The 11,931-nt window shown below is 43.8% G+C and overlaps 1 protein-coding gene across 4 annotated transcripts in view; it reads left to right on the plus strand.

Moving 5' to 3' along the window:
* Bend5 (BEN domain containing 5) overlaps nucleotides 1–11,931 on the plus strand; it is a 234,392-nt gene that overhangs the window by 181,168 nt on the left and 41,293 nt on the right. For all 4 annotated transcript variants that reach the window (XM_026782015.1, XM_026782016.1, XM_026782017.1 and 1 more), the window contains 2 exons: nucleotides 3,227–3,379; nucleotides 5,315–5,477. In XM_026782015.1, the coding sequence (XP_026637816.1) occupies nucleotides 3,227–3,379; nucleotides 5,315–5,477 (316 nt within the window). The remainder of the gene's footprint in view (nucleotides 1–3,226; nucleotides 3,380–5,314; nucleotides 5,478–11,931) is intronic.

Here is an 11,931-nt window from a genome sequence, read left to right on the forward strand (position 1 = left end):
AAGAAGAAACACAAACCTGAATGATATGATTTGATATGATTAGGGTGTTATCATTTTGGAGTGGGGACACTATTTCCTTGTTTATATACAAACTGTCTCTGGAAGAGTACATGCCAACCTGGCAGCAAAACGGCATGATTGCCAAATGGTGTGGAAGGGGAATTTTCCACTGTAAATTTTGTCATGCCTCTTAACTTTGGAACCATATGTGTCAATCAATTAAAACTCTCCTGCTGGTAATTTGAAGTGAAGTCATATTACCCACCCCATGTGAGGATACCAGATTTGAGGGACAACTGATGCCATACCCAAGTCAACAGGGCTTGGTTCTAATTCTTGCTTCATCACCAGCCAGCCTTGCACAAGCCACCTCCCTACACAGGGCTGATTGGACACAGGTCAGCGGGCCTGATTTCCAAGGCCTTTCTCTCTCTGGCAGTCAGAGCGATAAATTGCAGTTTTTCCTCACACACTTCTCAAGTCATCTCTCTACCTCTTCCTTTCCTCTGCAGCTCATCAAAAGCTCAGAGGAAAAGACAGACAATCGAAGAAAATAAAACTGCAAAGATGACTTTTATGGGGCTCCTGTTGGATCATTGTGTATTCCTCCTCCAAAGCCAAAAATGATGAGTTTAATATCACACAGAGAACTGTGCCTTGTTACCCTCGGAAGACAGTGTATGTTACCCAGAGAGCCAGGAGCTCAGCAAGACGTAATTCTTCACTCCAACTCTGAGGAAATGAAATGATAGTCATCAAGCTCACATTCTAGAAGCAACGTGGATTGTTTTCTTTGTCTGTAACTTCATTTGAAAGTGTCCCAAGGAGGGGGAATCCTCCCATATGTGGGCTTCTCTTCTTTCCCAGGACTATAAACCAGAACGAAGACAGTTAGGTGATTGGCCTTGGCAAGCATTGGTCACAGATGACAAGTCTGTTTTGTCATGAGTTAAGAATCTTGGGCATCACTCCCAATTATTCCGTGAGTTTAGGCAAATCTTCACATTTAAGGCTTTGTTAATCTCAGGAGGATTTGTGTGTGTGTGTGTGTGTGTGTGTGTGTGTGTGTGTGTGTGTGTGTGTGTGTGTTTCATACATTTAGTTGACATGTAAAGAGGAGAATCATTGTATTTGAGAGACACTGAAGATCTAATGTCCCAAAAGTCCGTTTGTTTCTGCCAATCTGTTGTGGTGTCTGGTGTTGTCTCCCAGTATCTTTTGTGCCATCATTCTGCCAATAGTTCTGAGCATCCTACACTTACAGGCACTGAGCCCTTTATAGACAACTCCCCATCTTCAGAGAATTTAATAAATGATATCCCATCAAGCCAGGAAGTGCCTTAACTATGCAAAGATAAAAAGTCTCAGCAATATCACTTATAGATTACAAAGCCTCCCCTGCCACAAACTGTTTGTTGGTGTTGTTGTGTTGTTGTTATTGGGGAAAAGATGTGACATCGTGAGAAAAGGTTAAATGAAAGAGCTAATTAAAACTTCTTGCAGCCAGGCTGTGGTGGTGCATGCCTTTAATCCCAGCACTCGGGAGGCAGAGGCAGGCTGATTTCTGTGAGTTCGAGACCAGCCTGGTCTACAAGAGCTAGTTTCAGGACAGGTTCCAAAGCCACAGAGAAACCGCCTCGGAAAAAAAAAAAAAAAACACTTCTTACATAGAACTTCTAGAATGGAGCCTAGTATGCCTTAGATACACATGAAGTGGTGCAAATATTACTGCTATGTTTGCTTCCCAGTATAGCTCTGAGAGTAGAATCAAAATGCTTATTTTTCAGATTAAAAATATGTCCTAGCCAACTACCCAGGGCTAGTGGAGTCACTTCAGACACCACTTCCAAAATACATTCTGAATGGTTACCCTATGCTCACAGAAAAGTGCAATTCCTCCATCGTCAAAGAAACTTTACAACAAATAGAGACCATTACAGAAAACTAAGATCAATCAAAATGTGGAGTTACGGAGTCCTGATGGACTCCTCTGTAAAACACTCCAGCACCTAATGTTCAGGGATCATGGCAGAAGAGGGAATGGAAGGATTCGAAGGGACAGAGAATCAGGGAGTTTGCTGTGAGTCTGTGTCTTCTAGTAACGTCAACAGCTACACCCATAAAGTCGCACCAACGTGACTGCCTAAACATGAGCTGACAGCAATAGATACGGCAAGTGGATGGGGCAAAGACCACAAGGTTTCAATCTTATACAAAGAACGACAAACAACTAAGGAATCTATAGAGTGGGAGAAATAGTCTCCTCTAGGGAAGAACATGCTAACACATATACATACATGAATGTGATAACAATTAATGAAAAGGGGAACATGAATTTGAAGAAAAGCAAGAAGTATAGGAGAGGGCTTGGAGGGAAGGGGGAAGAAATTATATAATTATAACCTCAAAATAAGACAAAAAAGTTGTTTTTTTTAAAGGTAAAAACAAATACTTTTATTGCACATTTATAAAATCTGCATAGTTGTGTTGTTTTCTTCCCTCCCATGATTTCTCCACTGATCCTTAAAATTTGGCTAAAACATGAGTTTCCAATTAAAAGTTCTTTAAAAATGGATTTCTCTCTACATATACATACAGATAAATGTTCTTTTCTTTATACAAATTCACATCCCTTATTTTCTAAAAAGAGAGATAAGAAAAGAGAATCAAAATGTTCTTTTAGAGCAAGGTATCTAGCCTTAAACACCTGCTTTAGACAACTTTCTAATAGTTAGTAATCAAAATTAAGCAAAATTTTGAAAAAAAAGTTGTTTTTGTTCTGTTTTAAATCCTGAAGCTCACAGTGGGAGCCCAATTTACACCGGGCTCCCCAGCTAGAAATGGAAGTTTAGACAAAACTGCACAAATGCCCAATGTAAATACAATGGTTTCCTGGAAGGTATTTCTTACTAATTAGATAATAACTTCTCGCAATGTTTAATCATGTTCTGTGTAAGTAACTTAGTAAGAAAATACAGCACACCCCTGCTTTCTCTGCGACCTCTAAAAGACAAGCCACCAGAAACACTTTTGGACACTGAGGAAGCATTAGTTGAAAATGAACAGAAATCAATTCTTGCTTGTCTCCTGCCCTCCAATCACATTGCAAGTAGCTGCCAAGTCCGTCCATGCAGAGGGCCAGCTGGAAAGGGTGGGTGTGGCATGGCTTCCTTTAAGGCGGCTCTGCGGTTTTAGCCTTCTCGTTTGTTATCCTTTCTTCCAACAGAAAACAAGCCTGGAGTTCTATATCGACATCCATGCCCACTCCACCATGATGAATGGCTTCATGTATGGCAACATCTTTGAGGACGAGGAACGTTTCCAAAGGCAGTCCATTTTCCCAAAGCTCCTGTGCCAGAATGCAGAGGACTTCTCCTATGTAAGTCAAAAGTTCTCAGGTACCTACTACGCGTCTGCGCCTCCTTCTGCACATCTTCCTCTCCCTCTTCAGGTTTGTGTTCACGTGGCCCTGTCTGGTCACCTAGTGTTTGTTTAGTGAATCGGACTCCAGCATTAACAAGGCAAAGAAACTCATGGAGTGGTCTCCCTGTTTCATGCCTAGGCTCCCCAGTAGTCTGTTTTCATTTGCCCAGTTCTTCCAGCAAGAGAACAATGTGTCTGCTCAAGGGATTATATACCCACTATTCCCATCTTCCATGACATTCTTGGCCCCAATTTCTCTGACAGTAATTGGTGGGTATATTTCTTTTTATCCTGCCTGCACAACAGTTTCCTGGGCAGACATATGCCGTTATAGATATGAATGTCCCTTGCAGGCAGAAAAGACCTCACCAACCTCCATAGATAGGCAAGGTGGGTGGGGTGGGCCAGGAGGGGGCAGTTAGAAATTTTGTATTACAAAGCAACTTCAGAAAAGAGCAGGGAGAAATGGTGAGGAGGGGCATCAGCATACACTACTGAGACACGGGGATGTTTTTGCTCTTTTTTTCCTTTGTTTCAATACTAAATCTTTGGGCCTTGTTACTGCCATGCGGCCAGTCAGTAAGAGGCCCACAGAGGTCATGGCAATTTTTGAAGTTGATGAGCTGCAAACTCACCTGCTCATTGCTTCAGGCTGGACATTAGTGAGGATGATGAAACTCTCTGTGTGGGAAGATGGACATTGAATTCCAGAAGCTTTGGATGGTAGACCAAAATAGAAATTGAAGGTTGTTTAGCACAGTCTATATATATATATATCTCCAAGAGAAACCACCTACAGAGCAGAAAAGTGGAGAATCTACTGTCAAGACACCTAGGGTTTAGGTGGAAGAATCAAATGGGGAATCTGTGTATTCTCATCCATGGGACAAAAACAGCCATTTGTTTCTATAGGAACCTGTACGGTCTCTGCAGCCTCCCGTTCATTGGAAGATATGCTATAGGTCTCAGAGGTTTTCACAGACCAGACATCATCTAGGTCATGTTTCTGGCCCTGGTGATGTTTCTGTATCTCAGCTTCCTTGGGAGCTCTGGACTGCCATCTGTCCTGGTCCCATTCCTATCGCTTCTCAGATTCTCAAGAATTAACTTCAGAATGGGAGAATTTCGTTTATCTGCATAGATTCCAAGGCCTTTGCCCTGGAGAGTCTGTGACTTTCTTCACAGTTTCTTTCACCTCTACTACACAGACAAGGAAGCTGAGGTACCAAGAGAGCAAGCTGATAGCTCTTCAACAGGAGGAAAGCAAACCCTACATTTCTGAATAGAAGCCCTAAGTCTGACCTCATTACCCCCTCTCTCTTTGCTTACCCTGACAAGTGCTGCCAACATCGTACAAAATGAACTTGCATAATCACCCTAGCTCATGTTGGCCATGAGTTCAGTTCTCTCTAGTGAGATGAAGAACCCAGGGATGGATGCCCCTTAGTCCTGACTTCACATCTGTACTGTTTTACTTTCTTGTACATCTGACTCAAATTCCTCATCTATAGAATGATGAACTATAGAACAATGAACACCTTCTTAAACGGGCTCCTTTGAAACTAAAACACAAGACTACCTAGGGAACAGTATCATCAAGTTGCCCATCCCTTTATGGCTATAATCATACTATAGTTTCTTCTTGCCTCCTGTCTCCTTTTCACTCCTTCACCAGCCCCACTCAGATTCCTACAGGTAGCTGTGCCCCGAGACGCCTGCTGGATACTTTCATTCAATTGCATTTATGGACTAAAAAGTCAGACTAATAATAACCAAGATGTGGAAGCAGGTGACAAAACTGAGCTGGAGGTGTAAGACTTGCTCAGTATCTAACAGCTGGCGTGGGCCGTCCCAGTCTGACTTTTCCTCTTCCTGACTTTCTTGTTCACAGACCAGCACATCCTTCAACCGGGATGCTGTGAAAGCAGGAACTGGCCGTCGCTTCCTCGGTGGGCTCCTGGATCACACGTCATACTGCTACACCCTAGAGGTTTCTTTCTACAGCTACATCATTGGGGGTACTACAGCCGCTGTGCCCTACACTGAAGAAGCCTGTATCCTTTCCAGGTCCCCCACTATCCCTAGACCAGCCTTCATCTAGCTGGGAACATTAGATTTGGAAGGATTTACTAGGTAGGTCAGGAGTTTGGTGCGGATGACAGGTTTTATTGGAGATGTCTCTGACCTTCATCCGCCCTCCGTATGGAACATAGGTGTCTTCTCAATGGTTGCTTCCAGACTCCAAGTCTTTTTTAGGCCCCTGGACCCTTGGCCTTCCCACTGTTTCTGCTGGTCTTGTCTTTCTCTTTGCCCCTCACCACTTTCTCTTTCCCTACTCATACTTTCTTCCCTCTTTCCTCCTCCTCTCACCTGTAACTCCTCGCCATGCCTTTCCCTCCCTACTTATGGCCCCTTCTCCCCTCCTACCTCCCCTCTTCCTTTTCCCACTCCCTTTTCTCTCTTCTTCTACCCCCATCTTCCCTGCCCTACCCACCCCATTCCTCTGCTTTTGAGAAATTACTTTTCCTCCTAGTTACCCCAATATTTCTCTTAAGTTCACCATGATGAAAACTTGGGGTTACTTTTTACCTTGCTTGATTTCTTTTTAAAAGAAAATGTATTCATGAATTTTATCTTATTTCAAACTCACCTTATTGGGTCTATAACAGATTCTGATAAAACCTATTAGTGCTTATCTTTTGAGTCTTAAATTGGTTCAGTTCTCACTGCTAACTTGTAGTTTTCTCCGAGAAGAATTAGAGTGAAGAAGCCCTGAAAAAGGATAAACGATAGGATAACTTCTGGATATGTGCCAAGATGGTTCCAGACCCCTATGGATAGTGATGTCTTCTGATATTCTAGTCCCTTATGTATAGTATTGTAGTATTTGCATGTATCCCACACATATCCTCCTGTACACTTCAAAGTATACATGTATTAGTTTCTTGAGACAAGGTCTCTGTGTAGTTCTGGCTGTCCTCAACTATATAGACATGGCTGGCCTAGAACTTACAGAGATTCACCTGTCTCTGCCTCCCAAATGCTGAGATTCAATGCTGGACTACCATGCCTAGCCTCAATGCCTATTTTAAATCATCTCTGGATAACACAATATCTAATTCACTGTAAATGTGTGTAAACCATTATTATACTATGTTGTTTAGGGAATAATGACAAGAGAATTGTCTGTACATGGTCAGCATAGACTCAGCTTTTAAAACTCTTTGTTATCTGTGGCTAGTTGAATCTTCAGATGCAGAACCCATAGATACTGAAGACCCCTTCACTCTGTGTGCAAACCATCCCTTCCCCAAATTAAGGTGCTCGCATTAGTCTTCTGTAACTCTTGGTGGATAGTCCTGGAGGTCCTATTGTAAGCTGTGTGGAGAAGCCTCTTAGGTTAGTGTCGTGACTTAGGACCCAGCCTACTGAAGCTTTAGTGGGCCCCAGTTACTTCTCTGGGAACTTGAGAGACCAGGGTGATAGCTTCAGAGGGAGGGGCTAACAAGGAGTAGGCCGGGTGGCAGGCAGATTGATGTTTCAGACACCCTAGAGCCTTAGGGAGATCCTGATATGAGCTGTGTTTTCCCTACAGTCTCCAAGACTGACACTAGCCTCTAAAAATGTGCTATAATATCTTCTGACTCAGTAAGGTCAGTGAAATAGTCTCTGCTATGAGGCAGAGGAACCATGGCTTCCCAAAGTCTGGTCATCTCTTAAATGCCACACTGTCCCTTGATACCATCTCCTTGCCACCAAAACATTAGATGGTATGATCCTCAGACTCCTTAGCACATGTGAAGGTCAGTTTCACAGCACATGTACTTTGTTCTCCTACGGTGTTGTGGCAAGGGAGCTGGTAGGAATTGTTAGAAGTGTGAGCTTATGGACTAAAGGGGCTAGCAGGCCCACTTTACAGTGACACACAGGTCTCTCTGGAGGATGCTGCAGTTGGCTTGTCATTGATTTCTGATGTCAATTTTATGTGTTCTCTCACCTTTCTCTGAGCTTCTGGCATGGTTTGCTGACAGAAATTTTAGTTTTAGTAAAATACCCTTCTTTAGCTCAGAGTTTCTGTCCCTAATACCCAATTCTCCTTCACCAAAAATAAATACATATTAGTGTATACCAAGAATCATACCCAGCACCTGGGATAAAATACAAAAAAAACAAAAACAACTCTAGGACTTTCCTTTTACTTGGGGAGACAGGAGAAGGAAGAAATAATTATAATATGCACAATAAGCTTAGTAACAGAGTAATTCTGGAAGGCTAAGGGACACTTCTATTTAAAAGCCAGCATAGTAGAGCACACCTATAATCCCAGCGCATGGGAGACAAAGACAGGAGGATGATGCATTTGAGGCTAGTCTGGGCTACAAAACAAATTCCAAACATCCTCTATAAGAACCTCCTTCAAAAGCCAGTGCTACCTCAACTCCTGCTACTGATGATCATAGTGTGTGTATGTGAAGCCAGTGCTACCTCAACTCCTGCTACTTATGATCATAGTGTGTGTGTAAGTATGAGTGTATGTGTGTATGAGTGTACGTGTGTATGATGTATGTGAGTGTGTACATGTGAGTGAGCCTGTGGACGTGTCAGTGTGAAAGTGTGTGTGTGTCCAAGGGTATGTGCCTGGGCTTGCATGTGCATGTGTGCGTGTGCTTGTATGTGCATGTGTACATACAAAGTGCTCAGACTAAGGTCCAGGTCAAGTTCTAGATTCCTAGATTCAGGGTAGCAGTAACTAAAAACTTATTTACAGGAGAAGGAGGAAGAATTTGAAATGGTCTTGAGAGTCAGAAAAGTCTTCCTCATGGAAGGATCATCTACACTCTGCCTTAATATCACGCAGGAGTTGGTTCAGTGAGGCTGGAGGATGTTCCTGGAGGGAGAACACTGCACACAGAGAGGTGAAGAGGAAGAGTATGTGTGTCTAACAAGAGTGTGGCTGGTATTGTTTGGGCAAAGGCCTTCAGATACAGGAGAGAAGTCTAACTTCGCAGGCTGAAAAAGGAATTTGAACTTAAGTAATAGGTAATGAAGGACAACAGATGTTTTGTAAATATTGGGAAGTCACCCTGACTGCACTGAAGGCAGCGACACGCAGTAGGAGATTGTCAGGACAATCCATGTGAGAGACACTTCAGGCTAATACTAGGTGATGGATATTTAAATACGGGACTGAGCAGATGCAGGGCTTGCTTTAGTGATCCCAGGAACTAGAGACTAGAAGGAGTCGGTGGAGATTGAAGAGACTACATCAGCTTCCAGCTCCTGGAGCCATCCTTTCTCGACAGTGAGGGGAGAAGTTGGGCTTGGAACTGACCAGGGCAGCACAAGCCATTCAGTGTTGATTTTGCCTGGTTCCTCTTTGATATACTTATTTTTTTTAGACTCATCTCATAACAGAGGGAGAGCAGGCAGACAGATTGTGATCTTTGTTGGCTGCTGACTCTGTGTCCCAATCAGAAAAAGAAATTACATGGTCTGATGGGAATGACAATGTGGTCTGGGAGGAAGTGTCCTCCAGACTAGGAATCAGGAGACCTGATTCTGACGACAGCACAGGCTTCATCCCAGACAGTTGCCCTTCAGCAAGTCCTCCAGGCTCTGGGAAGTGACTTTCTCTTTGCAAAGCAATGGAGGACTTTCTGGCTGTCCTTTCCTGCTGCTGGACTCAGAAACAGCCACAAAGAACTATGTGCTATGCCCAGAACAGACAGCAGGGTTTGAATCTTGCCTTAGTCACACAGTAGGTGGGCCACTTTGAGCAGGTGGTGTAACATCACTGGGCCTCGGTTTCTTAATCTGAACCTACGAGGTATAATGTTTATCTGGTTATGAGGATACAAAGGGAAATAATTCTATACATTTTCAAAGGTCTCCACCATGGCTAGTGGTCTTTGGCACTCTGCCCTGTCCATGTTGTAGCAAAAATACAGGTCTGGAGTCAGAGTTTCAGGTGAGAGTTCTGTTGGAACCCAGTTATAGTAGAACCACTCCGGACCTCAGTGAATGACCTTCACTCCATGAAGTGAGAATAACAACGGCTCACTTCTTAGGATTGTCAGGGTTACATGGGGAGGGCTATGTTGTCAGGACCAGATGAGTCACCGTGCCACATGCTTAGTGATGTTAGATGTTATTCTCTTCCTTTCCTTCCGGTCATTTGCTGTGTTGTTGCTGTTGTGAAGTGATAGATTCCTGATACTTTGGGCCATTCTTCATGAAGTCCTATTTACATTTTATTGGCATGACTACTAATAAATATGCTCTGTTCAAATAATTTAAAGAGAGAGAGAGAAGGATAAAATAGAACCATAAAGCAACCCCAGCGTTTCTCGTGCCTTTGTTTATGGTCTGGTTTCAAGCCGAGAGGAAACAGCTCTTTAACATAATAGATTAGAAAAACATTGGGAACAGTGAGGGAGCCAGCCTGAGTCCTGAGCAGACTGGTTTCCTGTAGCTGTGGCCATACTGAAATCGGGTACTGCTGGCTCTGAAGAAAGGTACAGCTAGCCAAGGGAAGATAGCACGTTCCTGTCAGCTGACTGATCTCAGTTCAGACTTCACTCTTTCCCTTGCAATGTTCAACAGACTTGGAGGTTCTCATTTATTTACTCATCCGTCCAACAAAACTCAGTAGACACCGGAAAGAGACAGAGAACTGAAGCACAATTCCTCTCTTCAGGAAGGAGAGAGAACGGGGAAGAGATGGCAACATTGTGGAGGATAAATGCTCTGGCAGAGGAAAGATCTGCTGGTCTTGGGGTGGAGCGGAGGGGACAGCGGGGAAGGAAGAACTTCCTAGAAGAGAAACCAGGGCTCAGCCCTCTAGAGTGGATGCATGCAGACTGAGAAAGAAGGGGTGGAGCTACCTTCCTGGCAGAGGGAGAAGTACAGGAGAGAACCCAGATGCCAGGGAAAGGATGCTCGGTCCAAGCATCCCGGGGTAGCTGGGGCTGGGCCAGAAAGAAGCAGTGATCAATAAGCACGGGAGTAAGACCTGTGAAAGAAGGAACCAGGACATTGAATATACAGCACTAACAATTACAAAACAATTCTATTGTTTGTTTCCACTGGCTTTGTAAATAGATGAATATAGATACCAGATCCATAGATATGAGGAGCTCTGGCAGGACCAGAGAGCGCCCAGTCATTCTCAGGGAATTAAGAAGTTCCAATTAATTCTAGTCACAAAGCAATCTCCATTGAGCAATTACTGTGTCTGGTCTGATCCAAAACATCAAGCCTGTTCAAAGATCACCCTCCCCACCCTCTGGGTCTATCTCAGATAGGTTGATCGTGGTGACCCCTGTTCACACTTCCCAGGTTGAACAGGAAAAGGGAGAGCTAGAAAGAGACAGAATGAGCCTCTGGTGCCTAGGGGAGGGCATGGATAATCTCACATGAACCCCCTAGATACCCCTACTTTCTAGTGCTGAATGCTAAAGAGTTGCTCAGGGGTTCCTCAGCCCCAGATGACCTGACTGGTTTCCCCACTAGGTGCTGAGGCAACTCTTAGGTGGTCCTCCATTATGAAGGTGAATTCAGAGCTATAAAATTGTTTCAGGCTTTCTCTTAAAAATCCTACATGTTGGTCTCATCCCCCATATTCCACCTGAAGCCAGGCCTAGGTGAGTTTCATGTTCCAGTAGATAAGGGTAGGACTGAGTGTGTCAATGATTGTTCATATATGGGGTACAGGAAAATGTCAAGAAATGTACGCTAGATGTCGGTTTGAAGAACTTGGTTCTGCCAAGAGAAGGATCTGCCAGTCACTTACATGTGGACTGCTGAGAAAAGAAGCCGAGGAGATATGGTTGAGCTCTGTTTGTGAGGCACTGGACGTAAAGGGTTCATGGGACATACAAATGGAGACTTTTAGTAGATAGATAGTTCTAAGGTCTTGAGGTTTTGGAAAAAGACCTCAACTTTGGACAGGTTCATAGTGGGCACCAGACACCCTGGAATCACAATAAAGGAAGTGGTTTTCTGGGTGTCACTGTCTACTTCATGAGTTGGTGAAAAGAATGCTGAACTGGGAGTCGGGATATCAGTTCTATTGTGGCCTTTTGCTGTGTGACTGTCTAGTTGGTGTCTACTCCCAAGCCCTCGGTGAATGCAACTGAATGAATGAATGAATGAAATAGAGGAAGGCCCTGCCCTTTGTCTGTTAGATCACATGACTCTCTAAGGAAGAGGTAAGATCTGTGATCTGAACTGTTCTGAGTGCAGCTCTGTGCTCCCAGGCCTGTTGGGAGTGCTGCTGTATGCTCCCAAGAGGGTCGAGCGTGCTGCCTGGGTTTTCATTCTTGCTGGGAAGATTTTTCTCTTTGAGTGGATGAAGAATAGGAAGATGTCATGTCTGACATGCTTATTGGTATTTCTCTCTGATAAGTCAAACATCTCAGAACTTTCCAGTTTCTTATTTGTCATACTTGGGGTCATAGCTTTCATAAGAAGAAGAAATAAGAAGGAGAAAGAGGAGGAGGAGGAGGA

Source organism: Microtus ochrogaster, chromosome 10 (assembly GCF_000317375.1).
Source record: "Microtus ochrogaster isolate Prairie Vole_2 chromosome 10, MicOch1.0, whole genome shotgun sequence".
Lineage (NCBI taxonomy): Eukaryota > Metazoa > Chordata > Mammalia > Rodentia > Cricetidae > Microtus > Microtus ochrogaster.